The sequence below is a fragment of the Gossypium hirsutum genome, chromosome A05 (assembly GCF_007990345.1).
Source record: "Gossypium hirsutum isolate 1008001.06 chromosome A05, Gossypium_hirsutum_v2.1, whole genome shotgun sequence".
Classification (NCBI taxonomy): Eukaryota; Viridiplantae; Streptophyta; class Magnoliopsida; order Malvales; family Malvaceae; genus Gossypium; species Gossypium hirsutum.
In genome coordinates this window covers 109448231-109465086 of record NC_053428.1, presented here as the reverse complement: position 1 = coordinate 109465086, position 16856 = coordinate 109448231, and the positions used below count along the sequence as shown (strand labels likewise).

Here is a 16856-nt window from a genome sequence, read left to right as displayed (position 1 = left end):
ATGAAAAAGTAAATATTATCACTAAAATAGTTTTGGACCGCATTAATAGCTTAACTTTAAAAATTCACCAAAAAATGTAGAAGATGAATTAAATGATGAACCGGTATGAAATTAAATTTTAATGAATATAGTTTTGTACGGAAGAAACGGTTTAAGCATTGAGATTGTATTGAATGAGATATATGCATTTTAGTGAGATAATATAAGATGAATTTCGGGATCCCCTTTTCTGACTTTGAAAAATAATTAAAAAATTGTAAAAAAATAGTTAGAAGATGAAATTTATATGTCTAAAAATCTTAATAAATTTAATTTCAGGATAAATAAACGAAAATGTTATATGAATTTTGTACAGAAAGACGAATAATATTTAGTAAAGAAGGGTCAAAATTGCTTAGCAGCAGAACTTGTATTAATATACTTTGAACTAAATTCTGAACTTTTTATGGTAAAAATTTCATTTAGTCTGGTTTTAAAAACTACAAGTGGATCTTAATTTCAATTTATGTAGGGCAAGATAAAAATAAATTTTTTTATTTAATAAAAAAATAAAAAAATAAAAAAATAATATGGTCGGACCGGGCTCGAGCCAACTATTTTTTCCGGGCGGGGCCCAGGCCTTGAAAACGGGCAAAATTTTTTTATGGGCCTGGCCCGAATCCGAATCGGCCCGGCCCATGCACACCTCTAACCAAAACATAGTTGGTTGACTTGTAGTGTCGTTTGAATCTTTTTATTAAGTTTTAAATTAGGTGAAAAATTTTACCACATGTTTCGATAAAGATTTGATGCATATTTTTTTATCTTTCATATCCGTTTTATAATTCATGTTTGAAATTTGTGACTGCCTTTTTCAATAATGTCGTATCTAAGACTCTAATCAATGTTCTCTCTTTAGGAGTCTAATGTGCCTTATGGCACTTGGTTGTTCTTATATATATTTTTTATTGTCAGGCCAGATAAATTTGATGGAAATCATTAATGCTGTCATTAATTTTCCTTATTCACTAACTTTCGAAATTGATAAAGATTAAATTACTCTATGTTTTAATAGAGGTAAATTTGCTTAATTTTGAAAACTGAAAGGTGTTTATAACATTTGTTCATTTAAGTAGTTGTTTTCACAATTGGATTGGACCATTTGATTAGACTAGAAACTAGTTTGAGTATCAATTCAGAACAAAAGATTAGAATTATCAACGATTCGATTGATTGAACCAATTTTACTAATTTTTTTATGGGTAAACTATAAAAATAGTTACTTTTGTTTGTCTCAGATTATATTTTAGGCACTTATGTTTGAAATGTTACGTTTTAGTTACTTACGTTATTGTTTTGTTACAAAGTGATCATTTAACCGTTAAGCTTGGTTACCTCCTTAATGGTGGTCTTACGTGGCAGTCCAAATGGGTTTTAATTGCAAACTTGGATGTTCTACATGGCAGTCCAAATTAAATTTATTGAATTAAAAACCTATTTTCATCCCAACAACTGACATCCAAGTTGATATTTAAAACCTATTTGGACTGCCACGTAGGACTGCCGTCAGGGAGGTAACAAATTTTAACGATAGTGTGACCACTTTGTAACAAAACGATAATATTAGTGACTAAAATATAATTTGAGGTGAATAAAAGTGACTATTTTTGTAGTTTACCTTTTTTATTTAATTAGATTAAATAACTTATTTAAATCGATGGAATCTGATGGTGGGACAAATTTAAGCCTTTTGGGTAAAGGAAAACAGAAATAGCGGCCCAAAAGAATGACGAAAACAATAGCAGAAAAGGATTAGAGATGGCGGAAGCGCCGTACGTACCGGATAAAATTAAAAATCTTGTATAACAAAAATACTTGTATTTGTTGGACTGGTGGAAGCCAATACTCTCTCTCATTTTCCTTCCTAATTCCCATATTCTTTGCTTCTTTCCAATCGAAGTTTGAACCAAAAAAATGGAAGCACTTCTTGAACCAGTTTTCGTATTTAAGCTGAATCCATCTTTCACTTCAAAAAACCCATATACTGTTCACTTTCCGAACCTTCCAAAGATACCCTCAAAGCCACTTGTGGTTGCCACTTGTTGTGCAGGAACTCCTTCACCATCTCCTTTACTCCCCCAAGATTCCGACCAAAACCCACTTCAGCTTTCCCCTGATAGGACCCGGGATCGCCGGAAAGTGGCCCGCAATGCTTGGGAGAAGCTTGTTAGATGGTCTCGTTCTTGGCGCTCCAAGGCCAAAACTGATGTTCTTGAACGAACTAAAAAGGTTTTTCTTTCTGTTGGCTGTGCTCATGATGTCTTTAGGAATTTTGGGTTTTGTTTTGATAGATTTCATTGCAAGCCTCCCCCCCCTCTCGTGGTCATTTTACATGCATTCGATATTTTAGGCTTAGAAATTTAATTTAATGAAAGAAAATATAAATGATGAGATTGAAAGGAATGCTTTCATGTAAAAGAAGAGAATCTGTATATGATTACAATATGGTAAGGGCTAAGGAGATATCTAGTTCAGCTGTTATTCTTGAATTTGAATGCTATATTCAATTGTGTATAATGGACTAATCTGTTTAGTCTACATTTTTAATTTGGCTTGAAGGTGGTGGTGCTAGGAGGGGGATCTTTTGGGACTGCAATGGCGGCTCATGTTGCTAACAGGAAGGCACAAATGGAAGTTAGTATGCTTGTACGTGATCCTGCGGTTTGCCGGTCTATTAATGAGAACCATTTTAATTAGTGGGTTTTCTTATTCACATTGCTTGAATTTCATTGCAATTTACTATATGGTGTTAAACATAGAATTTTATTGATACTGGAACATTATTTGTCTTCTCTGTTGTCAGTAAGTACTTCCCTGAACACAAGCTACCAGAAAATGTGACTGCAACTTCTGATGCCAAAACTGCTTTGCTTGGGGCAGATTATTGCCTTCATGCTGTACCTGTGCAGGTCTGTCAAGCCATTGTATTATGTTGATGCTTATTTTTTACCATGGGACAAGTGCCTGAATCTTGCCTCCTGTGTTGCAGTTTAGTACGTCCTTTCTCGAAGGAATTGCAGAGCATGTTGATCCTGGCTTACCATTTATATCTCTTAGCAAAGGCTTAGAGCTCAATACATTGAGGATGATGTCTCAAATCATTCCTCAAGCATTAAAGAACCCTCGCCAACCTTTTATTGCACTATCAGGGCCTTCCTTTGCGTTGGAATTAATGAACAAACTACCAACAGGTAACTTGGTTGTTTATGATAAACTATATTCTTGTAATACCTTCAACCAATTCATATATCTTGGGTTACTACTATTCCTTTCTGCTTTGCAGCAATGGTGGTGGCATCAAAAGACAAAAAATTGGCCCATGCTGTTCAGCAGCTATTGTCTTGTAGTCATTTACGGATCAGCACTTCAAGGTAGAGGATCTTCGTTGTATCAAACTAACAAAGATTTTGTATAATACATGAGACACTGTTTATGGTTCTCTTGTTCCCTCAAGTATCTCCATCACTGCTGCTGCGCTGCATATTCGATTACTATTTTTCTGTTCCTGTGATGAGGTTCTAATTTAATAGCTTCCGAATCACATATTCCAATTTTTTCGCACTCTGCTCAATAACTGTGTCGCCAGATCTATATTTTAGGTCTGCATAATGCCATTTTCATATGGTTGATCATATTGGTGGTCGAGAGTTAAGGTAACTATTGATGTGCATATGCTCAGGTTGTAACCTCTGATAACCTCAGGGATGTTACAGGGGTTGAAATTGCAGGTGCCCTTAAGAATGTACTTGCGATTGCTGCTGGGATTGTTGAAGGCATGAATCTTGGTAATAATTCCATGGCAGCTCTTGTAGCACAAGGTTGTTCTGAGATACGATGGCTAGCAACAAAGGTATAATCCATGTTGCCCCTCGAGCCTCCAACATTAGCTATGAAGATTTGACCTGCTTCAATTTTATCGTTTCTCTTTCTCTTTTGGCTAGAATGTTGATAAGCACCATGTTGGTTATTCAGATAAATAACTGTGTTATCTAACAAATCTTTTGCTACATATCCTTAGATAGGTGGAAAGCCAGCAACAATTACTGGTCTATCTGGAACTGGGGACATCATGCTTACATGTTTTGTAAATCTTTCAAGAAATAAAAGAGTTGGAGTTCGTCTTGGATCTGGGGAGAAACTTGAAGATATACTCAGTTCCATGAATCAGGTTCTTGTAAAGTTTTAAACTGGCTGTTGACGCTTAAAATCTGGCTATTAATATGATTAGTACATGCTGTAGGTAGCTGAAGGTGTGTCAACTGCTGGAGCTGTGATTGCACTGGCCCAAAAATATAATGTTAAAATGCCGGTCCTGACAGCAGTTGCTCGGATCATGGACAGCGAGCTAACCCCAAAGAAGGCTGTTCTTGAATTAATGAGCCTCCCTCAGGTCATTCAAACTCCTTAATCTTTGATAAACAAGGAACCATTGTTGACTAGCATATACATGTCTTTTCCATATGGTCTATAATTCCGGTATAAACCTATCATTAATTGTTAAAGTGGTAACTTGTCACTTGTAGGTTGAAGAAGTTTGAAAAACTACTGTTTTGTCCCGGAAGTGGAATTATTTTCCCTGGGATGGAGCTCTACTACCATTAAGAACTTGATTGTTATTTAACTGAGCTGCTGAGCTGCATTTCATCATTCCAAGAAAAAACAGGTGCTGATATCTATATACGGTCGAATTTTTTCTCTCTTTTCTAAAGCCATTGTCCCCCTTTATTATGCATTAGGAATTTGAAGTATCTCCTCCAAAATATTATTAGATCTATTTTGGGGGATTTTGCGGACGCGAATAAACTATTACGATATACAAATATTTAGCCTTGAGCTTATTCTTTTTGCCGTCCAAGGACTTGTATCGTACCTAATATTCTTTGGTAAATAAGATGGGATGGAATTTTATCGTGTTCTGTAGTTTTAGATCAGTTGAGAGGTACTTGGCTTGCATGATGCATCCAAAGGGTTTCTTTTTTTGACTGTACATGATTGTTTTAATCATCTTTTTGGACAAATGTTTGAACCACTGCCGGGTTAACGCCATAAATAACAGTCACACTGCAAATTCAGCTCTCTTCCGCATTGTTCATCTGTAATTTTTGTGTATAGCTGGCGGATGATGCTAGACTATTTTACTTTATTTTCCAGATTGTGACTTGGTGACCCATGTATTGGTTGCTGCTCCATTCTGTTTATGTCAATATTTAATGAACTTGATCTGTCAATTCTGCAGAACCATCTTGCATAAAACATTCTTGTACTCAACCTTTGAAGCACCCGGTACCCATGCATATCGCACTATTGTCTTAGCCTTTATTATCAGGACTTGAGGTGAGTATCGAATATGAGTATGTATCTGGTACGGAATATACTCTTTCTTTTGAAAGGTTTATATATATATATTTGGAGGATCATAGTGAAACTCATATCCCTGGTAACAAGTCATCCTAATATTCTGTGGGCCAACTATAAAGTGCTTAAGAAAGATGGAGCAGAGAGCAAGAGTTCAGAGTCATCTCTGAATTGTTCTAAGTTGAAGAAATGTGAAGAGGATTACAGTAGAGTTCAAGTCACATTACCTGTCTAAATTCCAACATCTGTATGATATTGAAAACGATTTAAGCAAACATCATATAATATAATATGGTGATTACGTTTTAGTTAATTATGTAATTTAAATATAAAATACATATTACCATATATTAAATTATGGTAAACATATGAGTGAAAAATGATTATATATTAAATATATTTATAAAAGAATCAAATGAGGCATTGGTTGTGTAGCTAAATTGAGTCCTTCATTTAAATTTTACTATTATTTTAAAGAGGCCAAACCCTTTGAGGAAGGTTCAATTATGCAAAATGAGGAAGGTTCAATTATGCAAAATTTCAATTGAAGATGGAATTTTAATTGAGATAGTGGCGCAAGTTAATTGAATAAAGATGAAAATATCTTTACATAAATTGTATTATTTTAAAAGTGTTTTTATTATTTTATATATTTTATGCATTCTTCGAGTCTCATTTCTTATTTATGTTAATTTTTGATAAATAAATTGGTTACATGATTTTTTTTTATCCACATCATGAACCGTGTTTATTAAATACACGTTAGTCAAACTTTAAATTGAAAATTTACATTCAAGTCAAAATTTTATTTTAGGGACATGGTTGTGATTTATGATCACAAATTATTACACAACGTAATTGATTAAAATTTAGGCTCTTTTAAATATCTTCAAGGACGAAAACTCAAATTATATAAAAAGGATGAAAACTCAATTAAGGTTATACTTCAGGGGTGAGGTTGCAATTTTTACGCTTCAGTCTTCAAAAAACCTGAAACGACACAGTTTTCTTTTTCTTTTCGTCGCTAAGCAGTCGTCATTGATGAATGGGATGATAAACCCTAGTGGAAAAAAGAGCAAGAAAAACGTATAAGAAAAAGAAAGTATAAAACAGAAGCACCAAAAAAAATCATAAACCCCAGCCTGTAGCTGGTCAGAAAGATGAAGAAAACCCAAAAAACAAACAAAGAGAAAGAATCAAACACCAAAACCCAAACCAAAGAATCGGAGATATTTGCTTCGTGTTCATTCTCCAGTCTTGGCCTCCACTCCACTCTGTCTGAACAACTACAAGGTTGGCTTCTGTTTTTGTTTTGTAGACATGTTACCTGAGATTGTCTTAGTAATTATATGTAACCCTCTTTGATTCTCATGTTCTGAAATTTTGTTTCTTCTTAAACAGAAAGGTTGGGTTTTGAAGCTCCAACTCTTGTCCAAGCTCAAGCTATTCCTGTTATACTCTCTGGTCGTCATGTGTATCCTTTCCTTTTGTATTTTTCTGCTGTTTTCTTAGCATTTTTAATGCAAAGTTTAATCCTGCTGGCAATTTTTTATGCATTCTCTCTCTCTCTCACACACATATTGTTGGGTTGTTTTCTTTATCAACTTTGGTGCATTTTTTTTCTTTGTCATAATTGGGCATGTTTTGGTGCAAGTTTTCTTGTCTCCAAGATTGGGTTGTTATTTTTAGCTATTTTTAATACAAGTTATTTTTTGCTCAATTGTTTTGTTTGCAATCCAGAGAGTTCTTTTCGTAATTGGATTGTTTTTAGTGCCAGGTTTCTAGTTTTGTCTAAGTGGTTTTGAGATCCTTGATTGCAGAATGTACTAGACTTGTTAATGCAGAAACGGGGTCTGGCAAAACAATAGCATATTTGGCTCCAATCATTCATTACTTGCAGGGTTACAATCCCCGAATTGAGCGCTCTCACGGTACTTTTGGTACGTTTTATTTTTTTAATGGGATGTGTATCTGTGCCTATCGTTTTTGTAAGTCCAGAATGTTATTTTTGTTTCCATTGTCATGCAAAATTAATCTTGGAGGGTGTAATGGGAATTGGTCCTATCCTATGTTTAAGAATGAATAGGTTGAATATTTCTGTTCTTTTCGTTTAAGCATGAATAAATTAAAAATTGATATGTTTATGATAGCGTTGGTCCTTGTACCAACGCGTGAGTTATGCTTGCAGGTGTATGAGATTCTGCAGAAGTTATTGCATCGTTTTCATTGGATTGTTCCTGGTTATGTAATGGGTGGTGAAAACAGGAATAAAGAGAAAGCCAGGCTGCGGAAAGGTTGAATTTTTTTTTTGCTGAATGTTTCATATGATTCGTTTCAGGCTTTTCTATTCTTATTGTGATCAATATTGATGTTCCTTCCTCTTTAAATTAGGTTTATGAATGTTTCATATGATTCATTTCAGGCATTTCTATTCTTATTGCAACACCTGGACGGCTGTTGGATCACTTAAAAAACACATCATCTTTTGTGCACACAAATTTGCGGTGGATTATCTTTGATGAAGCGGACAGGTTCAGTGTACCATATATCTAAGGTTCATATGAGTAGATCTTAACTTTCTATTACTTATAAATCTCCACCTGACTGCATATCTTGACAGAATTCTGGAGTTAGGATTTGGAAAAGATATTGAAGAGATATTGGATCTTTTGGGTTCTAGGGCAAACGAATCTGTTGAAATGGGAAAATCCTCTGAATTTAAAAGACAAAATTTGCTATTATCAGCTACATTAAATGAAAAAGTAAACCATCTTAGTAAAATTAGTTTAGAAAATCCTGTAATGATTGGTCTTGATAACATGAAGATGCAACCAGATTCATCAGTTAACCAAACTGGATCTTTGGGATCCGATGTAGATGAGGACCTTGATTACTCTATCAAGTCTGTAAATTCTTCAAGTGGGGATTATAGGCTTCCAGCTCAATTGGTTCAGAGATTTGTTAAGGGTATGCATATTCTGAATACTCTCTCATTCATTTGTTAACCTTTCTGGGCTTGATCCATATGACTTTATTAATACCTTACACAGTGCCCTGTGGTTCACGGCTTGCTGTACTTCTTTCCATTCTAAAACATCTTTTCGAGAGAGAAGCTTCCCAAAAGGTAAGGCAATAGCATAATCTTATTATCTCTTGTTGTTAGCTAGAACATTCTTTAAGATGTCCTTCATTGCTTCAAATTGGAAGTAGATGTCAGTTTCCATGCATAAAATTGTATCAATTTTTATTTATTTATTTATTCCTAGTTGTTGTTATAATTTCTGGAGCCCTGAAAGCTCTTCACCCTTCAATGGCCATGTAAATGATTCCTTGTTTATGCATCTGGTATTGTCTTTTGTGCTTTTTCCGTTTATTAGTATTGATTAAATGTGCAACCTTGCATCATCGGATTCCTTTAATTTGAATTTTCCAGAATAACTGCAATTAGAGAGTGGAACCTTTTGTGAGTTTACCTTGTTCAAGCATAAAGTATCAGTTCATTGCCTCTGTTGTCTCTGCTTGGTTCCTGAAAGTTAGCTTTTTTAACAGCTATTTCCTATGCTATACTTGTTTGATTCCTTGAATGATCATTCTACAGGTTGTGGTATTCTTTTCAACATGTGATGCGGTGGATTTTCACTACATGCTGTTGAGTGAATTCCAGTGGTCACCCTACTCGCAATTTGAAGAAGAACTTAAACAGATGTTTCTGAAATGCAAAACTTTGAGGTTACATGGGAATATGAAGCAGGAAGATAGAAGAACCACCTTCAGTGCCTTCAAAACAGAAAAATCGGCACTTCTTGTCTCTACAGATGTTGCTGCTAGGGGCTTAGATTTTCCAAAAGTTAGATGTATCATACAGTATGATTCCCCAGGGGAGGCCTCTGAATATGTGCATAGGTATTTAGAGGCTATTTTCTTGGAAATGTCCATCTAGTCTGCTAGTTTGCAACATTATTTACTTGGCAAGTTTTTGGTTTATTTTGATTAATTTTGACAGCTATCTTTATTTTTGCCATGTAATTGCCCATCCACAAATCTTTACTTACTGTTTGAATAGCTTCTAAGTCCTCATTTATGACCATTTCTTCAGAATTAGAGTATCATCAGAAATTCTCACTATTGATGCTTCTTGTTGAAAAGATTTCTAACTGCTTATATGTGAATTCTCTTTCCGATTAGTTTAACTATGAGAACAATTTCTCTATATTTTTTAGTTAACAGTCTACTTTGTATTCTAATGGGTGGTTTAACTCTATGTAACTGAGTACTGTACAACTACCTTTTTAAGCATATATAGATCTAGTGGACAGATGTCCTGGTCATATGTTCAAATTCTTGTGGAACTAATATATAAGGTCAATCAGAGCTTGACTGGGCCTTTTAATCTTTGATGCAGAGTAGGTAGGACGGCTCGACTGGGTGAAAGAGGAGAATCCTTGCTATTTCTACAACCAATAGAAGTGGATTACTTGCAGGATCTAGAGAAACATGGTGTGTCATTGACAGAGTATCCACTCCTCAAAATAATAGATTCTTTCCCATTGCACAGTCAAATGCATCGTGTCAAGAAGTTTGTTTCTTTAGAATCACATCCATGGGTTGTATCTCTTCAGAGGGAGCTTGAATCATACATTTCAGCTGAGGTATGATTTATGCATGTGGATCTTATTTACCCCTTATATTTTCTTATTTCTCTGTTCCTTTTTCTCCGCGGTTGCTTCTCTAGAGTTCATCTTCCTTGCTTTGTATTTGTATGATTTTGAAAAATGGTTGTTATATTCATACTTGTCTCCTTTGTGTCCATTTTGGCTTCCTGTGGCATATAAAATCTTTTGATCTTTCTTGCTTTCCATCTTAAACTATGTTAATGTTGTCTTTTGTTTATACACATATATATGTATATTTATAGGAAGAGAAGGAATTGGAGTTATCTTTTACTGATTTGTTACTTTGGCACACTCATATGAACATACTGCAGTTGTTCGCAAACAGTATGCAGTCAAACACTGTAGTTCTCGGAAGAAAGATGCATGTTTTGTTCATTGGGTTTGAATATATGCTTTGAATGAAAATGCTTTGAAGTTGATCCTGGTTCAGAAATAACTTCTGATTCAAACATGTAAAAGCTGGTATTATGATGCTAAGCTTTAAGAGAAAATGACTTGAAAATGTGATGTGGGGATATGCCCACCATTGCTCCACTGAACTATCATGCTAGAGTAGGCTCTCCAAGCAGGTGATTGTAGCATTCTGTTTTATTCATCTGGATAAGTTTAGCTAGTTTGCACAAATAATGAATGATTTGAAATAGTTTTCTGCTTGAATTGGTTTGATTTGGATTGAAGTTCTGTAAATGATTTTAGCTTTTTATGTGCTTCAAAATAATGCTTTTCCCTGGTTATCATTTTTGCAGCCAAAGATTAAGAAACAAGCGAAGGATGCATTTTGCTCTTGGGTCCGTGCATACACAGCACATCGCGGAGACCTGAAACAGATTTTCATGGTGAAGAAGCTTCATTTAGGGCATGTTGCAAAAAGTTTTGCATTAAGAGAGCAGCCATCATTGGTTGGAAAGACATTCCAAAACCAATCGAAAAAGAGGAAGAGGGATATGAAGCAGAAACAGAAAGGTCTATTTAAGAAGAGGAAAGTTGCCAGTAAAACATGAATTTAGAATCAGATGCTAAGGTAGTAAGTTTTAGTAACCAAACAAATGGTCGAATTATACAGTACAAAACTAGTAATCACAGCATGTTTATTTGTGCCTCTCATCTTCACAATTTGTATGGAACCGATGAATGAAATGCTTGTATCATTATTCTTTTTAACTCTCGTGTAATCCCTTTATAAATCATCATTTATATTTCTTATTCAAAGTAATAGAATGATAATTTACAAGGTAGTTTTATCAGGAAATTCCGTCCATTGTTGGTTATGGTGAACGTGCATCAAGGTAGTTTTATCAGGAAATTCCGTCCATTGTTGGTTATGGTGAACGTGCATCAACTTATCTTCACCACAAACTCTTGGTTTTTGTTAGGTTTGTAAGTGAACAAATCACCTGTGAATAGTTTGGTTTTATTAATTAATTAATTTATGTTTGTTTATCAAATTAAATAAATAATAAACAGACTTGAGCTCGCATGAATTATGCTTTAAATGATCTCTTTTCTGCCTATTGCAAACAAACATAAAATATCGTATGTTTGCTTAAAACTCAGAATCCTAACATCTGCAATAATTCCTTCTATCTCAAGTAATAGTTGGCTTTGTGTAAAAAAAATTGAGAAAATGACAGGGACCATAAGGGAAAGGGTTAATCATATTAGATGCAGAAAGGGGGCAACATAAATTCTATTGGGACACAGGAAGAAAATGTCACTATTCTCTTTTATCCTCCTCGACCTCTTCACCGAGCCTGAATAAATCGGCATTTGATGCCCTCCTTTCCTTCCTTTCCAGCTGCTTGTTTGCCGATTCTCCGGCCAATAGAACACTACTGCTAGTGAGTGAGATACCCTCGTCTTCGAGCTCATCCCCTGTTTCCTCACTATATGCATATCTGAACAAACACATAACAAATGAACTCTTATGATGAAGCACGGTTAGAAAGGAACATAAACAACAAATGCTACAACAAATTGTTCTGAACTACATAAATACTCATATTCAGTAATGTGCTGATTTTCTCGTATGATTATATGTACCGAGTGTATTTAAAAAGCCAATCTAACAAGCAGCATAGTCAAGCCACAAGTGAAAGTGTAATGAAACCTAACCTTGTAGAGTACTATGATGGTGATACTCTAGATGCAAAGAGTGTCCAAAGGATTTCTAAAAGATCACTCTAACGTTTCTAAGTAAGGCTGACTAGCTCGATTTAGTCCCAGATTCCATGTAATTGGCCTAATAAAGCACACCTGGATAGATGCTCGTGAACGAAAACAAATTGCTCACGCTTAATAAAGCAATTAAACAAACCTGAGGTTGGCTCAAGCTTCACAACTCTAAAGTGAATACCTCATTTTTTTTTTCCAGACTTGTAATATCTCACTGAAAGCTAATTCTTTTAACAGATCTTATTACCAAACGAAGTCCATATAAATCTCTAATTTCCAGCAAAAACATCGTCTAACTGAAGTTAAGCAAATAGCAGTCTACCTAACAAAGAAATTGCAAGTTTCGATTTCCAGGGATTACCGTGTCGGATTATTTGACGGAGCCCAAAGACTGCATATCACCACCAAAAGTACAAATGCAAGAAGATTCCAGAAAGCCGGGATTATCCAAGCTCTTTGCCACAACTCACTTAATGGGTCAGCTGCATTAAAGTACAACTGAACAAGAAAGCTTGATTAGATGAACTCCTACAACTCATATTTAGAAAATAACCTACAACCCATATTTAGAAAATAATCTCATATTTATTTAAATGTTCGGAGCATGTACAATGATACAGATGACGGGTAAAAGGAGCTGGAAATGGAGAATTTCAGATCCATATAATCTAAGAGTAACTAGCTTTCTTAAAAACATGGACTTGAGAGTTGAGATGGAGGTAGGGAGAGAGGGAGGATAAAAGACAACACAATGAAGCAAACTTGTATATGATGAAAGAGAAGTGATCAAACCACCTCGTAACCAACCCAAGCAATGGAGAGCAGAACTGATATTGCTAGTGAATTGGTAAACTTCCGGTAGAGCGCAAACTTGGCCATGCTCCTCCTAATCTGTGCCACAAGAGGAGTAAACCCTTTAAATTTTAAATCAATCAAATGGAAAGAAAATGTACTTCGTTTAGAAATGAAAGATAATAAATCTTCTCTGTCTACTAAAGCGAAGTTGGGAGCTATATTCACTATTGCTCAAAACAAGCAAAATAGAAATCTGCAAGCATCAACATGCAGAAAGGATTCACTTATTGAGCTTTCACCAAACAAGGCTACAAGATATTATGAGCAAGACTATGATTTGTCTAATTATGGGAAGCGACATCAAATGGAATGGAAAACTGATTCTTGTGGAGCGTGATTTTTGTTACATGAATATCATTGCACAACCAAGATTTACATGTAATGCAAGAGGAAGATATAACATCTGCTAAGATCGAGTGTATTAAAAAAAGAAAAACGATACATATTAAGGGACAATTCAAGCTATTCTTTATGGTTGTAATATGAAAAGATAAGCTTGGCACTACCTGAAGCTTCTCTAGAGTTTGGGACAATGCCGAAAAGATCCAGATTATGAAGCAAGCATCCAACAGAGAAACAGGTAGAACCAGAAACAGCCTAGCTTTTCCAGTTAAGTCATCAATATTCCCCAGATTTTCAACCAGCCCGAGTGCTTCTGAAAAGACAAAGTATGTCAGGCCAAGAAGGAGAAATTTGAGGATTACACCTCCAAGGGTTGGCCGCACAACACCATAGCCCATCGATACCACTAAAAGGAGTAGACGAGAGACTGTCTTTTTAACAGCAGTGAAGGTAACTGCCCAAAGTGTGATTCCCATTGGTCTGTTTCCGGTTGCATTAAAATTTGCATATTCGAAGTACCATAGAGCCATTTCACACATTCCCAGACCTATCACTGCTGTAATGTGGTACTGCAGTTGTATTATATCTTTCCAGTATTGGACAGACCACAGAAACCAGACAAGACCTAGACCAAGATATGCCAGAGACATTAACCCAAAATATGTCATTAGTGGTGCCATCTTTCCTGGAAGATAACCGTCAGGATTTCTCCAGACAGTTCTTCCACTGATCGTAGTGCCCATGAGTTCTGGATCGCAAAACATGAAATACAAATAGTACATTCCAGTATGATTGATCTCAACTGTTTGTAGCAACATAGTAGTCTCTTCCGTTTTTCCTTCAAAGAAGGTTTGTATTCGTTGCGGATTATAAGGGTAATTTGGATCTTGGTGGATGATAACCTCCCCTACATTGCAGGATCCTTCCTTAGAAAGATCCGGAGTGCAACATATTGCGGCAGAATGCAAATAAGAACCTCCAATTTTCTCCCTGTCTTTTACCTCAACTATTATAGCCTCAACCAATCCAGTTTTTTGCTGCATCTCATTCTTTTTTTCGGCAGACTCTTTCGGTCTTCGAAAGGTGATTGACTCAAACCTGAAAGCAATAATGGCATCAGAGGTACAAGAGAAGTTCCAGAATTATTCAATTTGAATGGAAGAAATAAAACATCTGTGCCATGACTAGAATGAAATGATGTAATGCCTAAAATATCCGAATTCACCAACATAGTGCCCTAAATATATGATAGATGGTCTCATCATCACGAAATAAGTAATTACTGCAGAAATCTCCTTAACAACAGAAGATTTGCTTGCCAAATGAATTAGCACCTAGCTAAAAGTCTGTAGGATCAAGTATAACAATGTCCTACATTCATAGGAGACGAAAATTTATCCGGATTGTTCAATAATGCCTTCATTAATCTAAATTGCAACATTGATGTATATGACATGCCAAACCGAATAAATTGACTAAATAACAGATTTTCCAGCTGCATGATATTAGTGTCAATAAATCATGGGATGGTTTTCACAATGTAACATTCTTACATTCATTCATTCAATAAAACATGACAGAACATAAGTAAATTTGTTTGCTCCTGACACAATCTCAACAGAAAACAAAATGAAGCCAACATTGGTCCCCTAAAATGATCCACAATCTTCAAATACAACATGGACAAAATCATGAGATCAACAAATGATAAAATGCTCATTACAAAAACATGCAACTTGTTTAATTTTTCTAATGCGAACAGTGCAGATAAGCTACCACTTTGTTAGCTTACAATTATCCAGCATATAATTGATGGTAATTTATATCCATTATAAAAGAACCTAATAATGAAATGAGCAATGAAAACAACCCCCCAAAAGGAAAATCCCCAAAAAATTGATAACAATATTAACACTGTTCAAATTAGATTAAAAAGGGAATTAAGCTGATAATCATAATTGAAACAAAAAATTATCCTATAATACAACATTAAAAGGAAAAGCTGAAACTAGGAAAAGAGAAATAGATCAAGAAAAGGGGAAAAAAAACACAATGATGACCTGATAAAAGACTTGCCATTGAGATGATTTTCCTCAGGAGAAGGCTTTTTGTCAGGATCAACGTGAAGCTTTGAAGCATAAAGGCCTTCGCTTCCACCATGGAAGAAGAAAGAATTAGAACGGCGAAAAAAGCTTTGGTTTTGATATTCATGGATGGAAGCACCCACTTGGTTTATGGCAAAGCAGCTGAAATATATTAATACTACAAATGTGAGTTTCTGAAAATACCCATTTCCAATCAGATCATAAGATAAACAAATGAATTCCCTGTTGTTGCCCATCATCTCTCCCTCTCTCTCTTTCTCTCACCCTCTTTTTCTCTGTTTTCACTTCGGTTCTGTCCTTTTTCGCCTTTTGGTTTGTCTGTGTTCTGTTTTCAATTTTAATTTTTATAATTGTAGAAATATAATCTTATCTTATTTTTATAATGTTTGACGAAATATGTTTAGATTGAGTGATTGACTCCATTTTTTTATTTGTAGCACATGTTATTTCACGTTCGGCTTTCAAATTTTTTTTGGAAGAGCTGAGAAATTGACATGTAAATGAGAAGAATTTGAACAAAAGTATAAATTTGAAAAATAAGTTTAAGTAAAAAATAAAAATTGTTTAAAAAAGGATCAAGGCGCTGAATAAAATGTTTTTGACTCGGGCTTAGCCCGACTTAAATTTATAAAAAGAAAAAAAAATATTGTTTTATTATTATTTTCTCACGTGTTGCTGCTATTCCACTATTATGTTGTTACTATTTTATTATTATTGTTTGGATATTGTATAATTTTTATTTTATTGTTAATTTTGCTATTATTTTAGAGGCATTTGTTTGTTAAGATATACTCATGTTAGTGTTATTTAAATATAAATATATTTTTTTTATTTTCAATTTATTGGGAAAGATTTAAATGTTTTTTTAATGTTTTTGATGTATTATATTTTCAAAAAAAGTTTTATACAAAAAAAACAATACGGACGGGCTGGGCTTGACCAAACTTGGGTTTTAGTATTTTTATCTAGGTCAAGCTTAGGCAAACTTTTAGGCCTATTTTTTGGGTTGGGCCCGGGTCAATCAAACAAGCCTAAAATTTTGTTAAGGCTCGACCCGAACCTGACCCGACCCATGGACAGGTCTAGTGAGGAATATAGAAAGTTGCTTAATTTTTTAAAGATAAATCTCAAAATTATATATAAACTTTGATTTAATGTATAATATGATATATGAATTTTGATTTGGTATTAATTATACAGATAAAAATTTTATTGTAGTTTAAATGTGTATATGAAATTTTAATTTTGATTCAATCATATAAATTTTTAAAAAATAAATACATCGATTTATTTTTATATTGGATAAATATAATTA

General features: G+C 34.6%; 3 protein-coding genes across 7 annotated transcripts; 2 read left to right on the top strand and 1 right to left on the bottom strand.

Moving 5' to 3' along the window:
* The first annotated feature begins 1772 nt into the window (after positions 1-1772).
* LOC107962228 (glycerol-3-phosphate dehydrogenase [NAD(+)] 2, chloroplastic) lies at positions 1773-5707 on the top strand. 3 transcript variants are annotated; one of them, XR_001701545.2, is made up of 10 exons: positions 1773-2268; positions 2599-2735; positions 2843-2948; positions 3029-3230; positions 3323-3410; positions 3742-3889; positions 4058-4207; positions 4280-4429; positions 4563-4702; positions 5276-5707. XR_001701545.2 is itself a non-coding variant. In XM_016898546.2 (9 exons), exons 1-9 carry the CDS (start codon positions 1954-1956, stop codon positions 4575-4577), a joined length of 1311 nt encoding a protein of 436 aa, XP_016754035.1. In that variant the 5' UTR covers positions 1773-1953; the 3' UTR covers positions 4578-5116. The 3 variants fall into 3 exon arrangements, 1 of the variants encoding a protein (XP_016754035.1); XM_016898546.2 differs by lacking the exon at positions 5276-5707 and having other exon boundaries at positions 4563-5116; XR_001701546.2 differs by lacking the exons at positions 4563-4702; positions 5276-5707 and having other exon boundaries at positions 4062-4207; positions 4280-4421.
* A 718-nt stretch (positions 5708-6425) lies between these two features.
* Positions 6426-11228, top strand: LOC107962229 (DEAD-box ATP-dependent RNA helicase 17). Its single transcript, XM_016898548.2, has 10 exons — positions 6426-6687; positions 6796-6868; positions 7225-7334; positions 7545-7688; positions 7817-7925; positions 8015-8361; positions 8445-8518; positions 8993-9297; positions 9797-10043; positions 10814-11228. The coding sequence occupies exons 1-10, from the start codon at positions 6555-6557 to the stop codon at positions 11066-11068; spliced, it is 1797 nt and encodes a 598-aa protein (XP_016754037.1). The 5' UTR covers positions 6426-6554; the 3' UTR covers positions 11069-11228.
* Positions 11229-11548: 320 nt separating this feature from the next.
* On the bottom strand, positions 11549-15889 carry LOC107962230 (transmembrane protein 87B). 3 transcript variants are annotated; one of them, XM_041114557.1, is made up of 6 exons: positions 15725-15867; positions 15497-15586; positions 13601-14534; positions 13035-13130; positions 12601-12737; positions 11549-11962 (listed from the first exon to the last, which is right to left on the bottom strand). In XM_041114557.1, the coding sequence occupies exons 1-6, from the start codon at positions 15778-15780 to the stop codon at positions 11782-11784; spliced, it is 1494 nt and encodes a 497-aa protein (XP_040970491.1). In that variant the 5' UTR covers positions 15781-15867; the 3' UTR covers positions 11549-11781. The 3 variants fall into 3 exon arrangements, with proteins under 3 accessions (XP_040970491.1, XP_016754039.1, XP_016754038.1); XM_016898550.2 differs by having other exon boundaries at positions 15497-15581; positions 15725-15864; XM_016898549.2 differs by having other exon boundaries at positions 15497-15889.
* Between the last annotated feature and the right edge of the window lie 967 nt (positions 15890-16856).